Here is a 23,071-nt window from a genome sequence, read left to right as displayed (position 1 = left end):
AAATATGTTAATATAAGTCCTATATGTTAACACCTGAAAAACTTTTCCTCTGATGATGGCCCCCAAGGAGATTCAAGTACTTAATCATGTGTCTAACCTGAAACTTTTTCAAGCCTCATCAGATACATGATTAAGTACCTCTCAGAAAAAAATAACTAAAAATTCTGGTGAAAGTCTTGGAGGGATAAGATGAAACACTCGGATAATGTTTCAGAAACTCAGAGCCATGTGGTTTCTGTAGAGTGAAAACCACTTGTGATCAAAGAAAAGAAGGTTTTTTATTTTTTTAACAAAATTTTTAGATTTTAAATCATGTATTATTAGTCTGGGGCACCTTTATTTTCATAAAGTCAAGACACTTTGTGCAATATAATATTGTAACCAGAACACTGCTGAAGTTAAAATCCTGAACTTAACCGTGCTGTTAAATGTTGTCCAGGTTGTCTGTCTTACTGAAAATAGTGCATACCATTTTTAAGGTGAATGTACTGCTTGGGTTACTGTTTTTCATGTATTTTAATAAATATGATTCATTTTTCAAAGTAAGTAAAATATTCAAAATACAGATTGAGGTTTCTTTTAAATGAAATTTAAAATTTATATTTTGAGAGGTTCCACCAAAGAGACTTTTAATCACAGGATGAGAGTGAAGACTCTAAGCAAGGCTGAAGAAAGAGATATCCCCTTTCTTAAATATGTGATTTGTCTTTGTAATGACTAAAACAGATGCCTACTTTGCCACAAATCTATTGCTTCAGAGTATGTGTAAATTCAAACACTGGGCTTATCCTTTCTGTGGCTGGGGCGCATTTGTTTTGGTGGAATATATTCAGCATGAGCAAAAGTGGCAGACACAGGTCCTTCGTCATTGCCATTTCATTTCATATTAAATGTGCACCATGTGGCCATTACCCTCAGAGCTGAGTCAGTGGCAACTTCACTAGCTCTCACACAGGAGGAAGAGGAAACTTTAGAGGGATGCTGTAAAAGAACTGAGATCACCACATGAACATCTGTGCTGCAGACCTTCAGCCCTGGTGTTACCTGGATAACTGGCTTGATCCTGCCCTGTTCACAGAGGCACTCTGCACTTTTCCCTTTAGCCGACCAAGATCTCATAAATGCATGTAACAACATCCCTTTTTTCATCTTTTTCAGCAAGAGAAGTTTTGCTGGTGTGACTGGGTATTCAGGAGAGGGGGGAAACAAAACAATGTAATGTGAGACAATAAGCACAGTTAGGAGCTGTAACACTGGACTGGAGTTACATGGAAAGAGTCAAGGTCTTGGGGAGAACAGTTGTGCTGTCTGGTAAGGTGGGAATAGTTGCATAAAAGTTTCATATCAAGGTAAAATCAGTCTGAGCTTGCACATAGTAGACTATGTGATGGAATACTGCACTGGAACCTTGAAATAGAGATAATGGAAGTTTCTTCCAAAACTTCCCAAGCAAAAAATTATTTGAAACAAGGACTTAAATTCAAGCCTCCTGTTATACTGTAGAGTCATTTTTTCCTTTCTCTCCCATTTTTTGCCCCCAAAAAGGAACTGTCTCCAAGTCTCCAACAAGACAGCATGACTCACTCTACAGTCGCTGCTTCAGGCAGCTGATTGAGATGTGAAAGACCAAGATGCTAGGCAGCGAGTCTCATTACTCACCACTTGCATAAATCTTTTAGCAGAAGCAGTGAAGTGTTACAGCTGGTTCCTGTGAGATCCCTAGCACCTACTGAGAGAGAGCAAGCTTTCAGTAACTTCTGAAATATGTGTCAGACAGGCACCCTGAAGGAGGGTACTCAGTTCAGCATTACACTCCTGCATTTCCCTACACAAAACCAGATGTATCTGTCAAAACCTGAGTCATCTAGCTAGCAACATTTAATTAATTCTGATGTAATGTTGATTGCAATTAAAATTGCTAGAGAGCAGCCCACTGTCTTCAAATTGTGTTGGTTCTGTTTAGTCTTTTTTTTTAATATATATATATATAAAAGAGTTGATAGTCATAGACTGTCTGCCTCCTGGGTTGTTAACTGATGAAATATTTATTCTCTGTGTATCAGGGGCAAGAGTTTGCAGAAAAAGCAGTTCTACAAAAGGGAACAACCCAATACTTATCATTGATGTCTTTAGAACAAATGGTATGTCAATAGAATTCATTAACTAAAACTTCCAGAAAGAATATTGAAACGGGGTGAAATTCACACAAACAAACAGAAAGTTGGTATTTGTTTTAACTAAAGACTACATTATGGGAAGAATGTCTAGCCTCTGCTTTGGTCTTTTAGTGGAGCTGATGAATTTCACCCCATTAAACTACACACTTAAAACTGATCATAAACAATTTGGGGGAGGAACAGAAGGAGTGATAGCACAGAACTCTGCTCTGTAGATCAGAATACTCCTGAATTTAGCTAGTCCTTATTCCTCTATGCAGTTCCCTTGAAGCCCATTAGGACTATTTCAACAGGCAAGGTTTTGGAACATCTTACCCGCAAGTAGTAAAGGTAAAAACCAAAAATCCTATTTTAAAATATTGCAGAGAAGAGTGTCTGAGAACAGCCAGACCGTAACAGCCAGGTAAAGTTACACCAGATGTTGGGATTTGTTCTCAAAAAGTGAGGCTTCTTCTTAAATGACCCTTCAATGCCTGAGTTGGAAAGATCTGCAGCTGCAGTTTGCTCATCATCCACAAAAATGAGGACAGTACAGGCTGCATATTTCAAGCAGTTCTGACTTAGAGTCACAGGACTGAGTCCAGAAAACCTAGATATTCATAATCAAAGACCAAGTTCTGAACCTTTAACTGAACACAAGTTGCCTTTACACGTTAACATCTATTGTACTATTTGCAACCACAGGAACTTGCTTGAACAGAGAGGCCCGCAGGAAAACTTCTGAGCAGTCCAACCTCCCTAATGCTGCTGAGGAGACGGCAAGTCTTAGGGAGGCAGGATATTCCACTGGAAAGAAGCACTCTGATCTCGCAGATGTGATGCCCTTTCCAACAGTATCAGTGTCTTCTTGCACAAAGAACACTCCTGTCAGAGGGGATCTTAAAGAATAGAACTAAGGTTGTAGGATCCTCTCTTAACAGACACAGATAGCTCATCTGTGATATTTGAAAGGGCTACACAGAAACTTAAATGCTGCACATCACAATATGCACAAATGGGTTTCTGGAGGTGTAGGGAAAGAGTAAGTAATCATCATTATTGACAGAGAGAAATGTAGGAAGGATTTTCTAGAGGAGATGAGGCAGGTGAGGCCAGGATCTCCATGGTGGTGGTCTATGAAGCACTGTCAGTTCCAGGAAGGGATCTGGAACTTATGCACAGGTGAGAGAAACTCAGGTACACTAGAAGCTGGTGAACCTTTTGGGACAAAAAGAACCTATATAAGGATAGGCTGCACCATAATAATAGAAGATCCAGGCTGCTGAGCACTGAAGATGGAATAGGTTACAGAAGAATATTTAACCTGAAAGCCCAAGGAAAGATGGCAGATGTGGAGGAGATCTGGTTTAGATCGATGCAGTCTACCAAGTGAAAGTGGCCAATGCTTGATGTGCCTCTGAAAATATCAGAAGGGAAAAGAGCAGCAGTAAGAAAGGCAATTTAGACCATCCATAGTACCAACTGACTGGTACAGAAAACACTGAGTAAGTGAGAGGAAAACTTACAACTGCTTTAGAAGCCCAAAAAATATGATGGGACAAAATTTCTGGAACCCAGAGATAGCCCCCAAATTACCAGCACCTTAAAGACCTGAAAATGGCCAGGCTTGCATGCAGTCTGTAAACAGCCTCTCTTACTGCCATCATTGGAGACAGAATATCAAGTTATATGGCAGTCATTCCCCTGGTCAGGAAGGACATCTCTTCTTATGTTCACTGACATAACACAAACATAGCAGTATGTGCTCAGGCACCAGAATATGTAGCATCCACAGACTCAGGGTGTCTGTGGGTACAGTGGGTGACTCTGTAAAAACACTACTTAGGCTGAAATCTTACCTGAAAGTTTTACCTATCTTTATCTGCCAATGTTACTTTAAGACAATCTTTTTAGTTCGGCTTTTCACTCTTTTTGTAAAGCCATAGTCATAAAACAATTTTTGAAAACTCATGCATGCCACAAGAACTGAAACAAAACACATACAAAAGAAAACACTTTTCAGGGTTAGCATGGTGAGCATACTGAAAGTTATAACTAAAAAAAAGCTTACGTTCATAGCAGTAGGCATCAAACTTGCTATCTGGGTAAGGAAAGCCTGTTTGGTTCTCATAGCGATACAGGGTTCTCACCCCAAGTAAACCTCCACCACACTGGGGCCTTGCCACTGAGGCTGGGTAACGAACGCTGCCGTCTGCCAGCCAGCCATAGTCACATTGGTCAAAGCCATTCCTCCAGGCGACGTACATGTTCCCAACAGAAGCAAGAACACCATCTCTTTTCCGACACAGCTCTTTAGCTTCCTCAAAGGTGAGCTTCTCGGGGACTGAGACATGAACCACTTCATCTAGAGGAAGAAAACAAAGATAACAAAGACTGAGTCACCATCAAGTCAGCTTAACTTCCCTCTTCCAATCAGCGTCCTGTAAAGTTGGTGGGTTTTTTCCAAAATTTTTTTTAATAGCTTTCTGCTTAAAAAAAATCAGATAGTTGGAAAATCAAACATCCCAGATTTGAATATGAAAATGAACCTGCCACAAATCATGAGCATTTATATGCAAACTTTATGCCATGAAGTACACTATGGTTGGAGATTGACTCCCTCCCTCAGTCTCCAGGCAGAGGTAACAGCAGCCTTGAAGCTCTTCTGTGACCTCTGTTGGCACAGACTTTGCAACTCAAATGTGCTAATTAAGTCCAGTCCAACAGAACTTATTTTCTCAGTAAAACAAATCTTTTACATCTGCAAGCCTCTTACCTGACCTTTTTAGTCATGACTAGAATCTCACTTGACACACACAAAAAAGAAAATGCTCTTCACTGGCTGCTCTACAGCAACTGCTAATGTCATATTTCCATCAGTCTTCATCTTGTCCCGTGGGGAAACAAAGGTGAGGGAATACACGAGACATGTTGCATGCACAGAGCTCTTTTTGTGTAAAAAAGCTGAATTAGTCAAAAGTGTTGGTAGTATAGTTAGCTTCCACAGAACTTATAATTTTTAAATTATTTACAATTTGTAAATAATAGCTATCCATTTGGAAACTGAAACAAAACAAACAGCACATCTTTTTTTACTTCCAAGCTAAATCACCACTGCACAGTTGGCTTGATTCCCTCATTCACCCAAACACTATAAAAAAAATCAGAGCTCTAATGTTCATATTCTGGGAATGAAACGGTAAACCTTCTCCTTTCTAATTCTCATATGCAATAGATGAGACATAAAATCAACATGTTCAACTGTAAAAAAAAGTGCAGATTCAAAATATTTGTTACAAAACAGTAATTCTCTTCCTCAACTAGGTCAGAACACAATGGTCACTGTTGCAGGGAAGCAGTGTTTATTCATACTGGACATGCAGTCTGTCTTACCTCTGCAGTTGACTCAAGGCAATCTGGCAAAAGATAGACAGAAACTACATCACCCCAAGTAGTTTCATTCACATCAATATTACACTTCTTTTTGGTCTTGAAAGGAATGTAAGTGTGAAAGGAGGCAATGTGCCAGGGGTTTTTTTTCCTCCTAGGTAGAAGCTCTGATTTGTTATTATAGCTGTACTATCAATTAGATAGTGTAAGTTTCTTTATAGTTGTAGGGAGTTTCTAACTTAGAGGTAAAGGAACAGAGCGTGTCTATTGGGGAGGGACAGATAAGGAAAGCAAAGAATCATTCATCCTCAGAAGTACACAAATGCTTCGTTAGTATAATGGATATTCAGGGATAATGAACTTTTTAATTAAACACTTTGGCAGAAGACAATTTTTTCTGCGTCAAGGGAGAGATCTGGCATCATGGCCAATACAGAATGATAGATGCAGTTATCTCACCATACTGTCCCAACAGCAGGATCATACAACAATGGGGCAAAGAAAGGTCTCTCCAGAGCAGCCCCCTCTCTTCTGAGGACTGATCACTTGTCATCTCACACAGCAGCTATGATGTATATGAAAATTAGTAGTTAAAATGATTAAATAGCAAATATCAGGCTGGTTAGACAAGAAAATGGGACAAGTAAGCATTGTTTAACGCATTTTAATGGTTTCTAGAAACAAATATGATGGATCAAAATCTAAATAATGTCAAACAATCCCACAATATTCCTCTGGGAGAAACTTAGAATACATATAAAATGGGTAAACTGTGCAAGATTAATAGCAAAGTAATTTTTCCATGAACTGATCTGGAACACTGCTTCCAAATGGAGCTTATGCATATCACTAAAGTTAGGGGTATTTATTCCTCCGAGCTGTCATCTGCTCTCTGTTAAAGGAAAGAAATTCACTGGATGGTTATGTCTTTGCTATAAGACTTCAGAATGCAGTGTTCAATCAGTGCTTGCGTAACAGTGGTCACTTTGCAGAGAATTTACTTATCCAAGTTGGACAAGATCATTTCGATATGGAAATCTGCCTTAAATTTGCCTTGGAGTATACCCATGTATGAAATACTGATAATACTGCACATTTAAAAGAGGTGTGGCATATCTTTCTTTGTGTTGATTCTATTCTACTGACACCACATCTATTTATTTCGTTCATGTCTTAAAGTCAGCTGCTGTCACACAGATACCATCTTTGTCAAAGGGTATCTTAGCAGAAAAACTAAATGATAAGAAAAACCATGCTCTTAAGGAAAAATGCATCCTAACCAGAACAGTCCAATAAATGAAGACTAAAGTCACTTTCTTTGCCACCTATTTGGTATATTAAAGAATTTGTGATGAAAAATTCATGAAGAAGGCAAAAAGGTGCCAAAGCAACCAGCAAAATGGCCTTACTGTCATTCTGTCATATGCCAAGTAAATACTAATTTATTTCAAGAATGATAGTCATAAGATAAATGATACAAAATGTTAAAACATGGTAGCTTGCAATTGCTCTAGTTAAAGAGTGTTTTTCTATTATTCCAGGATTTTTACATTTAAAAAATTCAGTAAAGTGCAAAAGTCAGATTCCAAATAGAAGCCATTTACTCTAGGAGATATGACACTGCAATTTGTCAGTCCAGTTTGAAAATGAATAAGAATTCTGTATGATTGAGCATGCACTTAAAATGCGTAATTGTTGGAATGAAATATGTAAAACAAAGTAAGAATTTAATAAAAACCTTCTTTGCCGTCTAAATCCAGAAACACTTAAAAGTTGTCCTGCAATCTTCAAAAACCACCTTACCACAAAAAAAAAAAAAAAAAAAAAAAAAAAAAATCTATATTCTGTGTTAAGTGCTTGGGAAGAAAACAGTGCTCAAAACACTCTTCAGCTGAATGGCATCAGTTTGATTTGCAACAGCTCTAAATTATGTGATAAGAAAGTTTGCACGATCTTTCCCGTTCTTCTCACCTTGAGCAGACTGTGGGCATGTACGTTTCATACACGGCAAACTTTGCACTTCAGGGATACGGCAACTCGTACAGCACAGAGACAACGAATCAGGACCTACTGTTTGTGTGCAGTAAGTGCGATCACTTGGAATGTACAGGGAAGACATTTTGCTATCCATGTCACTTTCTGACATGATGAGGGCTGAGGCTCTTGCTTACTACCAGTCTCTTTGGTCAGAAAAAGATGGCTACGAAATTACTGATGTCTTGGGTACATGTTCTGAATGCACTGTTTAATAATTGCCCACTTCTTTATCCTCACAGCAATGTGGAAATTCAGCTTATCATATATGGAAAGGGCGCTGGTCCCCTACTTTATGGTCTATATGGCTTTTTCTCTCACAGTGAAAACCTGGGTTGGAAACCATGTTGTTCCCCAGTCAGCCTACACAATAGCTGATCAACAGAGCAGGAAACACAGGAAGCAGAATGTGAAGAAAGGTGCTGATGGTTGAAGGAAGAACAGCAAGAAGCTCTAGTAATTCCTCTGGCACTGCCAATCATTTGGGGAAAAATGGAGCTCAGGTTCTGCTGCACTCTTTTGTGGGCTCAACCTCAAAACTGACAGCAGCTTTCCAGGCCATGGAGAAAGGGCTTGTGCTTCAGTCCTGACTTTCAGCATATCAGCCAATGGAGCTGAAATATCCTTACTCCTTCAAAGCGACAGAGAGAAAAGAATATGACCCTTGCACTGAAACTTCCTCTTAAAGGAAAAAAAATTAATGGTGAAGCTAATAAAACATATTTAATCTTTGCAGTCTCTACAATTAACTGCTATTTTTGGAAGCACAACGGATTCCATGTTTAGCAGAAGGATTCATCCTGTCACGCTCTTACAGTGTCTTTATTATGATGTCTGAAAGCACCTCAATTTCCCACTGGAAACAAGGAAATTAAGAGAGAAAACCTATCTGGTCAATAAACAAATGACATAGCCACCACCACCAAAGCAGGGCATATTCAGTCTTGTGTGTGTTAAAAGCCATGTGCAATGTTTTTATAGCTGGAGTACACTCCGAATAACTTAGCAATATTATGCAGGCAAACCCTAGGGCCTAGACCAGCAGATGAAGAGAAACTAGTTCTGCAGTACCTGGGGGTGAAATGGAGACCGTGACAATGTTTAGAGTGCAACAATAATGCAATGTATATTATTGCTGGCTCCTGCTTAAAACCAAGCTTCAGGGTGATCGTCCAGCCTCAACAGAGCACTTGAAGAATCCCCAGGATTTTCCTGTTATATGTGCTTGTCTTGTTTGGTTAAAACATACACCTGATGAAAGTCCTGCTTTTTCCCTCTCGTTCAAATATATCAAGACAGATGAATAAGCCGGATTTTTGTCTTGAAGACAAAAGCTGAATCACTACAACGCCCAAGGAAAAAGCTTAAGATCTGCAGACTTATCAGTTGGTTTTATAGCAAGCTTTATACTTTTGAAGGTTAATTCACTTATTCTCTCTCATCAGGAGATGTCTCACTGAGCTGGGCATGTTTGCAGATGTGAATTTCATGAATCACACATCTTAAAAGAGAGCACAGAAATAAGGGCAGGCTAGAACCATAGCCGGGGGTCAATACACAACATGTATTGACTAGGGTAGAAGTAATGAATCTAGATGTAAGCCCTCCAGCACAGACCTCACCAGTAATTTCTTTTTCCATAGATGAAATTACAATTAAGGGATTGGTGGGCTACTACTTCCTAGAGGAGATCTTTGAGCCTGACTATGTGGCACGCTCCTCCCAAAGCAGAGCATCATCTCCTCAACTTCACATACCATCACCCACTATGCCAGGCACAACAAAATGGGTTACAGATCACTTGCACCTGGCAGATGAAGGCATCACATGCAAGACCATGTCAAATGTTTTTACAGATGTCTGAAGGATTCTCCCAAACTGCAGAGAAGCTTAAGAGGTAACCTGTGAGTCTCCTACTGAATGCTTTGACGGATCTGGTAACACACCAACTGCAGTGGATGATGGCTGATCAACCACCTATGAAATGTCCTTGCTATAATCCAATCCATGTGAGGAAAGGAAAAATACTCAGGAAACACTTACATATATTTGGCTGTAATATTTTTAGCCTTTTCTCCCATATCGCTCCCCCAGAGCAACAGGAGCCTTCATTATTACTGCCCCATCTGGAATATGGTGCTCACAAGCTTTACCTTGTGGTTGGGTGCTCAGATTCTATGACCTCCACTACCTTAACTAAAGAAAGACATAAGAATATCAAAAGGTATAATAAATACACAAAAAGCTAATTATTCCCACAGATGGAAATGCTTAAAACTAACAATTTCAAATAAAAACAAGACAAAAAAGTGCTGGTACCTTTCCATCTTAGCTTCTTGGTAGTGTTCTTGTTCAAGGAGAAGAAACATTATCCCCCACTAAGAATTCAGCAACTGTCTTTTTTTCTGACCATAATGGGTCTGTGGTGAAATCCAAACCTGTTCATTATTTGTTTCTGAGAGATGGCAGGATCCACCAAGCTCATCAAGCAAAGATGCCCTTATGGGGATCTTATTGTTCCAGGGTTCTGTGATTACAGGGCAGATCAGGGAGCCCTGGGTCAGGTGTGAAAGATGGCTGAAAGTGGAAAAATATCATCTTTTCTGATGTTATATGGACCATTCTAAGGACATTTCCCCACTTGCAGCTGTACCCTGATGTTACTGCTCCTCGTAACCATTTGGTCACAGCCACATGGTTCACACTTCAAAGCTCAAGCAGTCATGGACAGTGCTGTCATGACTTTCTCTCAGAAACACAGTATCTGCCCAAACCTTCATTTCTAGAACACAATCAAGTGAGCAAAGAAGCAGGAATACCGTGGCCACTTTGGGGACTAAAGCATTTACTCTTGAAGTTTGAGGACCACATGTCCCAAGATCTTGCAATTTCCCCCTCCTCTCTTTCTCTCTTTGACCAAAAGGCCCCCACAAAAAGGTGGCAGCAGGCACCAACGGGACTACTAGACTGCTTGTACACCAAGGAGGGAAGAGATACTGCCCACATCTATCCCTCCTCTCCACACATGCCTGAAGATAACGGAGACTACTACCCTTGTCTTGAGCGCTCAGGAAAAAACATAGATATCTTTGGATCAAGACAGACCTGAAAAGTTTCACATGTCTTCACTAAAGACAGGGGCCTTGGAGTCTACAAATAGCCTGTTTATTAACTCAACTCATGCTCCAGCCTTTCACCTCTTTCCCAAACTGTACAGACAAAATGTCTTGTCTCAGCTGCAGTTCTCTTCCTCCATCCTGCCGCTCCTAAGGACCGGTTCTCTGACACACCAGACTAATAAAGAGGTATCCTTAACAAAGTCACAAATTACTGCAAAACACTTTTTAAGACTGGAAAACCACAAAGACCTGAGCAGCTATGTTTAGCTTTAAAGCAGAAAGCTAGACAAGCTGAAGAAGCCTTTTTCTCTTACACGTTAGAACAAGTTAGTTGATTCTTTTTGATACACATCAGTAATGATTTAATTAAACTCTCCTGAATGTCTTAGGTCTATTCTATGCAAAACCATAGGCTGAACAGGAATCCACTGCATTTGAAAACACTGGGAGAGTATGCCTTTCCCACAGGTTTGCCCTCAGGCATGAATTGTTGCATGGAAACTGCTATAACCATAGAGAGCTCTGCTGTAGCTGCAAAGTGTCACTGGTGTTTACTTATACAGAGGGAGAAAGTGATCTCTGCATTCTATAGTATTTTTTTGTCTGCCTTACTTTTACAAGAATCATTTACAAGTCAGGATTTTTGATCTCCCCCAAGATGAGCTTTATCACATTATGAGCTTGGATACAATGTCATGCATGGAAACCACCATGGTGTTATTCCATTTTATTTTACTCTTTTTGGGCTCTGTAACTCTCTTGAGAATTCTTGGATCCATGACCCTGCATGAGGTCACACAATACAAAGCTGGAGAAGTGTCCAGTGTAAGCCAATGTAAAGGCTGTGACTCTACTACAGGCCCTGAACTTAGAAGAAAAGACTCTTTACTCATGTCCCTGTTTTAAAATCTAATCTAATTGTTGCTCCAGAATCAGAATGGACTTTGGAGAAGATCTTTAGCTGCCCCAAATGCAGAAGAAACTTCTCACCCGAAGCCTTGTTTAGACTATGACTTCTTTAAATACTATTCTCACAGAAATTTCTATGACAATAGCAAAAGTGTATAAGACTAGGTGGGAAGTATTTCAAGGACATCTGGTTCTGTTTTTTCTTTTTCTTCCTTGCACACACTGTTGGGGGGGGTGGGGTGGTGTAATGGTGCATGTAAGGGACACTGTATAATCTGCCCAACAGCCACCCCAAAATAACTTTCTTAACATGAGTCCCCATCTGCATATTATATACGCTTGTTAGACATATATGGCTTCTAACTGGTTTTGGCCAGAAGACAATGCTGCATGGAGTAGTTTAATTTGTGCTTTGGCTCCGCACCCCACACTCAGAGCCCCTCACTTCATCAGTGGGCTTTGGCAAGCAGCTCTCACTTTGTCTCCATTTCTGACACCAGAGCACTGTCAAATCAATCACATACACTTATCTGAAAAGAGAATGGAAACCCCTCCTTCCCCATCACCCATTTCCATTCAAAGAATTATTCCATAGAAGACACTGGTGCAGACACTGCTTCAGCTGGAGGTGTTAAGAGAACCTCAGAGTTATATCCAAACCTTTTAAGTTCAATCATTTTAGATTAAACTCTTTATTAGTAAATAACCTCCCACATTTAAAGGTATCCTAAATGTTTTTGTTAATGCTTTGTGCACTGAAATATGTGGTGAAACATGAGGAATGTAGTTCAGTTCGTAATAAGAGACCATGACCAATACCTATTGAATGATATTTTAACTTCAGATTCTTATTTCTATCACTAGGAGCTCAGAAATTTTAAATCCTTTCCATAATTGTTCTTCTGTGAGTTTTAGAAAAACTCAAAATATTTAACTTATAATTGTGCAGTCTAATCTCTCTGGCTTTCCTCAGAACAAGGAAACAGTAAGAGTTAGCCTAGACAACTGGTTTTAATTTAATAGTTTGTGTTTCAAGGAGAAATCCAAGTCTCTGGCTAACTTTGTAATTTCATATGGCCAGAAAGGAAGAAAACTGAAATGGTGTTGCTCCCACAAATCCTCAGTGCAAGTACCCAAATTAGTACTGTAAATTCAAGACACATTTATTTTAAAATAATTGCAAGAATTTCTACCACCATTTATGGCCTTCTGGGGTAACATGTTAATAGCGGCCAACAGACCAATAACTGTTCAATAACTTCCATGATGACACTCTCATTATGGCCCAGATTTTGATATCATTAATCTGGCAACATCTTATTCCATGAATAGTCATTGCACTGACACAGGCTCTCCAAATAAGGACCTCTTTAGTGCAAGTCTAAGAGATTTGTCATTGAATCGGAACAGGCTATGCAGATATGAACTTTCAAATTCACATGGAAACAATCATGTTTAAACCGAATTTTACAGTATACTAACACAGTTCTACACTATACCATGAAGGTCCTTTGTTATTAAGGGAGTGTTGAGAGTGCTCATTACAAGAGAAAGGTCATACCTTGCAGAATCAGCCTTGGGTGGTCAGGGCAATCAGAAATTTGGCATAAACTTAAATCTTGAACAGTACGTCTTCTACAAGTATATGAATGTATTACAATACAGCAAACACAGGATCTAGTTTACTGCAATGTTCACCTTTCAGTAGCTTCTGTTGACATACGGATGTGCGGTTCCAAAGTGTAATCTCATTGATGCTGTGTTACTTCAAACAAGCTCTGTATTTGAACTTAACCTTTGTTCTTACAGAAACTGCTTCTATTAAATAGACAGTCATGTTGGCTCCTTAGCCCCATCTTAAAAAGGAAGTCAGAGGTTCAGGTTTGTGTAAAAGCACTGAAGAGTAATTTATCCTGCACTATACCATGGTGTGGTACCGTGGAACATGCATCTGTTTCTTTTCATCAAAACGGAATAAATTAACTCCTCTGCACGTCAGTATAACATGCCTATACCGTGCCCATACCCTATATCCATAAAACCATCACTCCTTCTGACTCCTATAAGTTATTTTCAGACACGAGTTCATTTGAAAACTTCTGAGAAAATAGGTAGAAAAAACACCTAGACAAAAGAATGGGGCAAAGTATCCTCATTTAACTATCATAATAATCTGGTATTAAAATCCATCAATATAATCAGAAAAGAAAATAAATCCCTATGCAGTGGGTTGAGGCTATACAGCTAATTGGTAATTATCTCAGGTAACTATTCACAGCAGTCATAGCTTCACAGCACATGCAGAAAGGTCCTGTATATATAATAACAATAATATATAATAATAACGTAAATAGCTCAAAGATGAGGTTTTTTACATGCTCAGTGTTGTCAAATGTACGTGCTTATTGTTACCTGGGTTGATAGACTAAATCTCCCCAATATTCTGAGCTAGTTTATATTTCTTAAATGCTGAAGATTTCATAGCCAAGCAGATCACATTACCACAGTCTAGCTGAAAGACCACACAGACATGAATACCTTTAAACAGATCATCACCCACAGCAATAGGACAGAAATGTAGAGCTACCCAGAGACGTAAAGCCAGCTCATAAATCCTGGTAAATGAAATTTTGTAACAAAGAAGTCAATTAATGTTCATGAACAACTGAAAGTCTATGCATGTGCATCTTCACCAAAGATTGCACAGTCACTGCAACCTCATTGAACCTCACGGCTTCCTTCCAGATTGTTCTAAGCACAGAATATTAGCTTCAGTGAGGTAGGCTTCAGTTTTGACTTTTTTTAATTTTTATTTTTAAAAGCTCAGTGAGAATATGTGTCCCTGACAAAGTGCTGGCTCACATGCATTCAGGCTAAGCTTCTCCATTACACTTTTCTGTTCTTAAGAGGGAAAGGAACAAGGCATTGCTCTTCATGCAGGAATGATAAGGATTAATCAAAACTTATTTTTGTAACCTAAGACCCAAATTGAATTTGAAAGCCTTGATTCAGAAATGATTCAGAATTCAATCCCATCGAGGATTGATGGAGAATCAATGTTATGAACTCTGGGTGTTCATATGTGCTGCTCATTGATGGATATAGATGGAACATAAATAAAATTAAGACAACGCTGAGCACTAACAAAATTCCATCACTTAATTTTCAGACTTCCCAAGTGTCTATTTGTTTGAGTCTTTGTAGGACTTGTATTGCTTGTATTCTATAATTCTCCAAGGTGAATGTAGTCTGTGGCAGATCCTTGGCTACTAAGAGAAAAACACTTACTGATTTCAGTAACTAAAGTTTCTATAAGTCATGAAGGAGGAGAAAACTTTCCATGATCTAATTGATTTCTGCTCTATGATAGAATACAAACCTTAATTTTGTTATTGCTTGTTACAAATATATGTACACAAACAAAGGCAGGCTTGCTCAGAGCCCTGGCTGATTTATTGTTCTGCTGAGGAGAACAAACTACATGCATATAAGTAAAAAATCAACCCAAAAGATATAGTTCCTAATTATATAAGTACTTTTTTAGAAAGGAACAGTGAAACTGGTATGGAATAAAACCATGTCATGACAGAAGCAGTGTGATACACTCAGACCACTGCAGTAAATGGAAAATGTACTTTGGTCTTGGTTGCAAAGTATTTCTGTACCAGAATGAAGTTCCCATGTGCATAACCAGCACAAAGCCAAAAAAAATAGGCGACAGGAAAGGCTATTTCTGCATTTATATTTTAAGTATACGTATTTAACTCGTCACAGTAATGTCTAAGCGTAAGGATATCTGGTGTCTGGAACGTATCTATAGGCCCACTGAAAGGATATAGTTAAATTCACTTCCAGGAGAGAGATTATAAGAAACAGTTACAACATCACACCTGTAATACGGAGATTTCTGCATGCACTGTCCAATTAAAGGAAAATTTACCATATTTTTCATTCTACTGTCAATCTCTTTGCTAAATAAAGACCAATCACAGAGCCTAACCATGGACCACAGGGTACCATGAGGTTCACAATATGAACCATGGTTCATAGACCCCACGTGGCAGAATCATCATCACTCTGCTACATTAGAGCTGTTTAATTAGCAGCTTTTGCAAATACTATAGTCATACTATGGAACTGCAAAGAATTTTACTAAAGAAGATCCAGATTCCTCAGCAGAAAGTTTTCCCTTGTTTGTTTCTTTCTGATGCTGAGATGACCTTTTTTAAAAAGATATTATTAAACTTGGAGTTCAATTAAATATCTGTCTAATTTTATGCCATGGGCACATAAAAATCTTAATTACATACTTTATGAACTATAATACAGTTAGCACGTACTATATCCATGTTTTTATATATATATACAGTATATATAGTTTCTCAAACATGCATTTCTTTGAAAATCCTTTTATAACATTCAAAAAATAAAGATGCTTCTACAGCAACTATTGTGAGATCTCCTGCACTAACTATAGCTGCTTTAAACCTGACTGTCCCTTTGTAGACTCCATATTTGCCTTTAATTAAGGCCTGCTAGACCACAAATTATAGGTTCACTTCAATCATCAATTCTCTTCAGATTCAGAACAGCCAAAACTTGTTTTACACAGAATTTCTTATTTTTTTGCCTTTCCACATTAGAATCTCCACAGTCTGTTTTAAATTTTGCAGTGCAGAGTAAATATGGACCTATCTAACTGTGGCAGTGTGCTTGCCTCACCCCTCCCACCCCCCCAACCTGACCTATATTTCCCGTAACCCTGCCCAAGGGGTAACCACCCGTGGTGTTTGTAATGGACACATCTGGCCGTGATCACAGCATCAGGCTCCGAGGGGATGCAGGGGAGACAGATGACAACACAATAGCCAAAGGCTAACTTGAACAGTGCGCCCACCTAACCACAGTGCTGGTCAGTGTCTGACTCAAGCCAAACTTGGAAGAAACTAACTTCTGTAGTCAGTATGTAAATACGACTATAGGTCAATTACCTTACTGCATAGTGGACAGCCCAGGGCCTGTTGAGCTCTCCCGCGCAGCAGCAGGCTGCGTGCCAGGATCTCCCCTCAAGCCGGGACCGCCTCTCAAGGCTAATCCTCAAGGTTGAGAGAGAGTCCTTGCTACAGCAGATTCTTGGCAAGTGATTAATAGCATGCTAAACTTTGAAATCTTAACTAAGTGATATAAAGGATTAACTGTGCATGTACAATCCTTCAGACACAAACGGTTGACCAAGTCTGGGAGTAGGTGTGGATCCAGCTGCACCTAGACTCCTCTCTGAGAAGAAGTTCAGAATACAAGGGTTCCTTTCTGAACCCCATGACTCAATGGGAGGGTTTCTCTGACAGTTTGTCTGACCTTGTCCTCTACGCAGTAAGCACCAAGTGAACCTCACCCCTGAATCTTGTTAAACCATTGTCGCGTTTACTGTCAAACTTTGCAAATCACCATTTTATATCAGTAAACATATTGATACTTCTCTCTTATGAATGTAGTGTGTCACTCCATCCGCGATGCTTACCTTCCATGTGTTCCACATAGCAATACACATCATAAGTTTCATTAGGAAAACGGCGTCCATATGTTCTGACTCCTTTCTTTCCCATTTTATCTCCAAAGCAGCCAATTCTTGGATGTCTAATTGGATATCTGAAATGCAGCATGCCCGTGTTTATTATCACAACAACTCAGCATTTTAAATCTGTACATATGAATTTTGGGAAACTCTGTCAAGGGGTCTTTTAAATGTCTCACCTAACAGTCTGGTCAGACAACCATCCAGCATCACATTGCTCGAATCCATCTTCATAGGCTGCTTTCAGTTGTTCTGGGCTTGCTATGACAGCACCGTTTTCCAGACAAGTCTGCTGAGCTTGTGTAAAATTCAGAGTATACCTGCTGGTTGCTGCACGATAGTGAAATACAACACCTGAAAAGACAAAAACTTACATTAGTGACACATTTTGCATCGTTTCTGCCACCATCATCATACAGGAATTTTACCTCAGTATTGTTACAATGCTGAAATCATATAGGTACAGTAAAAATAGTAAAAGGCTGATATGCTATCATACAAATGATGTCCCCCCTCTAGTGGCTGCTCACAGGAACTATATAATACCTGACGTTATTAATGGTGAAATTATATTCACTGTACACAGAGAAAAAAGTAATTAAACCATAAACGCACTTTCACTGCTGTATTACACAGTCATCAAAAGGGAGAATGAATGCTAAAACGTGTCAACGATATCACATAGTTACCCGTACTCTTCCAGTTCCAAACACTGGCTGGCTAATTGCACCGCAGGCAAGGTTGCTCATGCTAACAGTGCTACCTGATACATTGGCTCATTGATCTAGATGGCACATCCAGTTTCAAGGAAAACTGTGTGACCAGACAAGACTAAGCACATCTAGTCCTCAGAAAAAGGGGCCTTAAAAACAGACTTTCTGAAGCAGCCAGCTGCAGTAGCTGTATGCAAGAGGGTCAACGGTGAATGGGGGATCCCTTGAGTGCTCAAGGTCTGCTAGCTTCAGTGAGACACGTGACCAATGGGGACACCAAAAAAATTGTGCTTTTGATGCAGATTTGTTAATCGGTGATGGCTCTGATGTCTGTTCCTATGCATCAAACCTACAAATATAATGTTTATGAATATATGGTTGTTGGTCAACTTTTCATAACCCTATTTTCCTGCACATGCTACAGACAAAACAAAGATTGCTTTTATTTGGGGCCTTTCTGGTTCTGGAAAGAATCTCGACAATTTCTAAGTTACTTGAGCACATCAGACGTTTGGAAAAGGAGACCTAGATTTAAGATGGTTTTGGTTAAGACAGGATCTGTCTAGCAGCCACATTCTGTTTTCTATATACACATAATTCCCACTGAATTCAGCAACAGCTGCACATGCACACCTAAAGCAAACCATAAAGAGCACCAACACCGAAGCAGCAGAAGACAGATATTCCACTTTGCAAATTCACTTCCCCCCTATTGCCAATGTCTTTTACAGTTTAACATCAAGGATGCCCCCTGATGATCCCTGAAAAATAACATGTAACCTCACTTATTGCATTCTAAAATCTTCAGAAACATTGCAACACTGTAAAACATCCACTTCACAGAATGGCTACAAAGCAAGAAAAATAAACCATAAAATGTTCCTTTTCTCTGATGATTTTATTGGAGTACTTCATGATGAGGAAATAACATACTGTAATACAGTTTGGGAAAATAGTGGCATTGTAGCAATAATGAATTTAACAAGGAGTCTTTGTTATTAGAGCATTGTTGAAAGATGGAAGAAATATGCTAATTTACAAATAAATAGAAATATGAGTAACTTAGTAAAGTGTTGATTCAAAAGGTTCCAACATATTTACAAATATTTTTTCTCATGCAGACAAATTCAGTAAAATTTTGCCACTTATTAAAGGTCCAGACATGGCCAATAAATAGAAAATACAATTTTTTCTTCTAGCTGTGATTCACTAAGAAGGTTTCTGAAATTTAAATAGAATACATTATCTGAAAACTACTCATAGGTAGGTTAAACCTCAGTCATCAGACACCAATTTTATCAAAGCTACTGGCAGAGAAATGGACAATAAAAGAGGAAATGCTGGGAATCCCCATATTTCTTCATTTAATATCGAGTCACACACCAGCTGCAGCCACTAACTGGAAGCTTACAGGCCACTGGCATCCCCATAAAATGCCTTTTCAGAAGCACCGACAGAACCCATCACGAACAGTGCTTCTTCCAAGTAACAATGTAATTTCAGCTTCAAATAGACCCAAGCATTGTTTGGCAACAGTGACAAGAATACACCCTGAAAAATTATGGCTGTGTATATATTACTAAATTAAATATTCCAGGTGCCTGCAATTCAGTCACCGAGACTGTTAAATTATTAGATCAGTTCACTGCATTATTTGGCCCAGGCCCTATAACACCCTTCCAAACAATTTCTGGGCAGATTTCAGGAGCTAGAAAAGACCAGGGACAACTTCATCCTGTGCTGGGAGCCAAAGGAGCATAACAGCACGGATGGGGGCCACACCACTCCAGAGAGTCTCAGCGCTAAAGCACAGCCTCAAGCACATTTTCTTATTAATGTGAACTGTCTGTACCAGGAGAGATTGGAAGGGAATGTCAGAGAGATAGCTTTACTAGCTCCCGTATCCCTGCACTTTTCCTCTTATAGGGCATCCTCCATTGCCTGGTTAGGGCAAATTTACACTGTCTTAACATGCAAAACTTTATTTATATGTATACACACACACACACGTATGCGTGCACATATTTTGGTTTTGTGTACCCTAAACAACAAAGTCCTTTATCACATGTCCAGCACAGAACACTACCTCACAACATAAAGTGTTAGGCAGCAGCAACTAATCATGTTTGGAATTTAAAAGGTTATAATAACAAAAATATGATTTGGAAAGTTTTTTTAAAGCTGTGGTATGCATTAAAATATACATATTTTAATATATTCAGAATTTTGTAACAGTTGACACTGTGATCAAGTTACCTGTTGGTATAAATGAGCACTACTATATTCAGTGGTATAGTAGTAAATAAAAACATGAGTTCAAGTGACCCTGCTTGGTGTTCTGGATCTAGAAATAAGAAATGGGCATGTTTTACAGAGTTCACAACAGAAGCAGATAAACCTTTTACCCTGAATTATAAGCACAAACCCATAATAATATTCACAAGCTGGGCATCTGGCTTTACTGCACATTACTGTTAAATATATACAAACATTTTAAATTTTTCTTTTTGGTGGCATTGGTGTTTCTGTAGTATACAATATTTTACACTGACTCCCTAACTCAGGATCAAACCAGAAATGCCTAAGTATGAGAAGCAATTTGTTCACTCAATTTGTTACTTTACAAAGACAAAATGTGTTTGATATGCATTTAGATTAATTGCCTCTTTTTTGTTTTTTTTTTTTTTTTTTTCCTCAAGATTGCTTAACTGATGCTATATTACTTCAGCTAGGCACAAGAGCACTGCTGCTCAGTACAACCACAAAAAGGTTCATTAAGTTAGCAGGAGATGGCAAGATACTTCTCTGAACTTGTATTTTTTTAAAGCTTCCTACCCCTTAAATATAGGTGAATGCATTCTCCACAACTAGCTATCTCGCTTCTCATTCCTTCCATCTTAGAAGCAACCACTGCCCTTCCTAGCTGGTGTGTTTGGGATCCCTGTGACACCCGAATAAGGCAGGACTAAAGAGTTAATATCAGTGCCAATTTAAAGTAGCTTTTGCAGTGCTGAGAAGAGCCTTTGGTCATTTGTAAATCCTGGAAAGGAACTTAGAGAATGCTTTGTTCTCCTCACCCTGATCCAAAAGGTAAACTTCACCTATTCTTAGAGTTGAAGGCTCTTCCATTTCCAGTGAGGAGCTAATGGACATAAAAGAGCCTCCAAGATGAATGGGAAGGAGGACGTCAGTATGTATAAGCCTGTGCAACAGCTGCAATAATTAGAAGACCCCCTAGGGCTAAGAAGATTAAAGTGCAGGACTTTCATTGTTTCAGTTAGACAGAGAGAGAGGGGCAAAATCCATTGTCCGAGCTTTTGCACTTTAAAACATTTGTAAAGGATTTTTTTCCCTTTGTCTATTTCCTCTCTGAAAGAAAAGGCAAGAAAGGAGTTGTCCTAGGAACAAATAAAGCAACTGGAAAACAGACTACAGCAGTATAATGTTGTCACTGAACATCTGGCAAACAAAGTCAGTCTAATTACAGGAAGGAGTAGCAGCATCTGCAAGAAAGAGCACTCACAGGAAAGTAATTTGTAGCATCCAAAATTCACTTCTGTCTGAGCAAGAGAGAATGTCTTTTAATCATTTATCTCTGTCTTAGACCAGAAAACAAAAACACATTCACTTTTAACAAATTAGGGATTCCACGGGTAAGTGCCTGGTACTGTAGTTCTACACCTTTGGGTTGAACTTTGCTTTGTTAGTTGCCAGGATATCGTGCAGCAAAACCTCATGGAACTGCAGAGGAAGGGCTCCTGGTATGGTTAATAAATCACAGTGCACTTTCACTAGTGAGCTCACACTGCTGCAACATGCATTCTTGGGAGTCGCATAAAGCCTGAATTTCAGAAGTTGTCTCACACATCAAAGAATATCTAAAGAGAAAGGATGATGATGGTAGCAGTTGTTATTCTGTTAATTTTTATGTTCAAACCTTAGCCACTGTGGTGCAGACGCCTGAAATAACCCCCAACCCACTACCAAAGCTATCACAGTTTGGTGATCCTCCTTGCCTTTAATGCAGAAGAAAATTTACATTACAAATACATGCCAAAATAGAGGTTACAGGATTGAGCACTGTATGAAAGGAAGGAATAGGGCAGCATTTTCAGCTTCCTGCATGAATAATTCATTTGTGTTCCTCATCTGAGATTTTGCACCCATCTTCTGACCCCTGTCTTAGGCTTTGGCAACCTGAGAAGAACAGGCTCACTTTGCATCAGCAGGAGCTCCCTTGCCAGACGCCTCAAGGAACTTCTCCCCCTGGAGAGAGAAAGTACATATCAACCCCTCTGCTCCGTCAGCCCCACTGCCTCCTGCTCTCCAGGGACAAAGAATTCCTGCACTAACTTGCACGTTGCTCCTCCTTGCAAAAACTGCACATCCATCCTCACAGAGCCACACAGTTGCATGCAGGCATACATGAGCTCCTCTGACCAAATTGGTCCACATAAAGAAAACAAGTAATGCTGAGCTTTACCTGCATTTTTCTCAAGTGAAAGACTTTACTGCATCTGTATTAAACTCTGAATACACAGTAGGATCACCTGCCCCATGCTGTTATCTCTGTGCAGCACACAAAAATGCTCACTGAGGCTAAGGCACTGCTACTTAAAATCATTTTTTTAAAAAATAATAGCCTTTCTGAACTGTCCTATACTGGGGGATGACCAATATCCAAAACTGGTTTAGCCACTGGTACTGGCCTCTGCTCTACCATCCAGCTCATGAAGGCGTACCGTGCCCTGCCTGGCCTGCGAGCTGCCCCACCAAAGGACCCCCATCCAGCCTGATGCAGAAACCCCCACAGCCTGCCCATCGGCTGCCACGTTCCTAGTCCTTGCGTGAGGGACTCAGCAGCTTGATTAGAACATTTGTTTCCCTGTTCCTGAAGTGCTCTGCACATAGACCCCGGGTCTTTATCACCCAGAAATAAATTTCCCTCTCCCATCCTTTGACAGCCGCTACCCATTGTGCTCTTTCCTTCCCAGCTACAGAAGTTGGAGATTCCTTAGGATCCATGGTGCAGGAGAGTAAAACACAAGCTTAAAAATGCAGCAGCCCGCGTTAATTTAGTTAGCAAGGAAGCAGGAAAGTTCAACATCAAGAGGCGGTAAGGTTTCAAGACAGATAAGTCTAAAAGATTAAATAAAAGCATCTCTTCAAATGCCA

General features: G+C 39.5%; 1 protein-coding gene across 1 annotated transcript in view; it reads right to left on the bottom strand.

Moving 5' to 3' along the window:
• Window positions 1–23,071, bottom strand: part of VCAN (versican) — a 112,685-nt gene that overhangs the window by 66,438 nt on the left and 23,176 nt on the right. The window contains exons 4-6 of the mRNA XM_074931865.1: window positions 17,363–17,537; window positions 17,130–17,257; window positions 4,228–4,521 (exon numbers count right to left, since the gene is read on the bottom strand). Of these exons, the coding sequence (XP_074787966.1) occupies window positions 4,228–4,521; window positions 17,130–17,257; window positions 17,363–17,537 (597 nt within the window). The remainder of the gene's footprint in view (window positions 1–4,227; window positions 4,522–17,129; window positions 17,258–17,362; window positions 17,538–23,071) is intronic.

This window comes from Athene noctua, chromosome Z (genome assembly GCF_965140245.1).
Source record: "Athene noctua chromosome Z, bAthNoc1.hap1.1, whole genome shotgun sequence".
Taxonomy (NCBI): Eukaryota; Metazoa; Chordata; class Aves; order Strigiformes; family Strigidae; genus Athene; species Athene noctua.
This window is presented reverse-complemented; position numbering and strand designations above follow the sequence as displayed.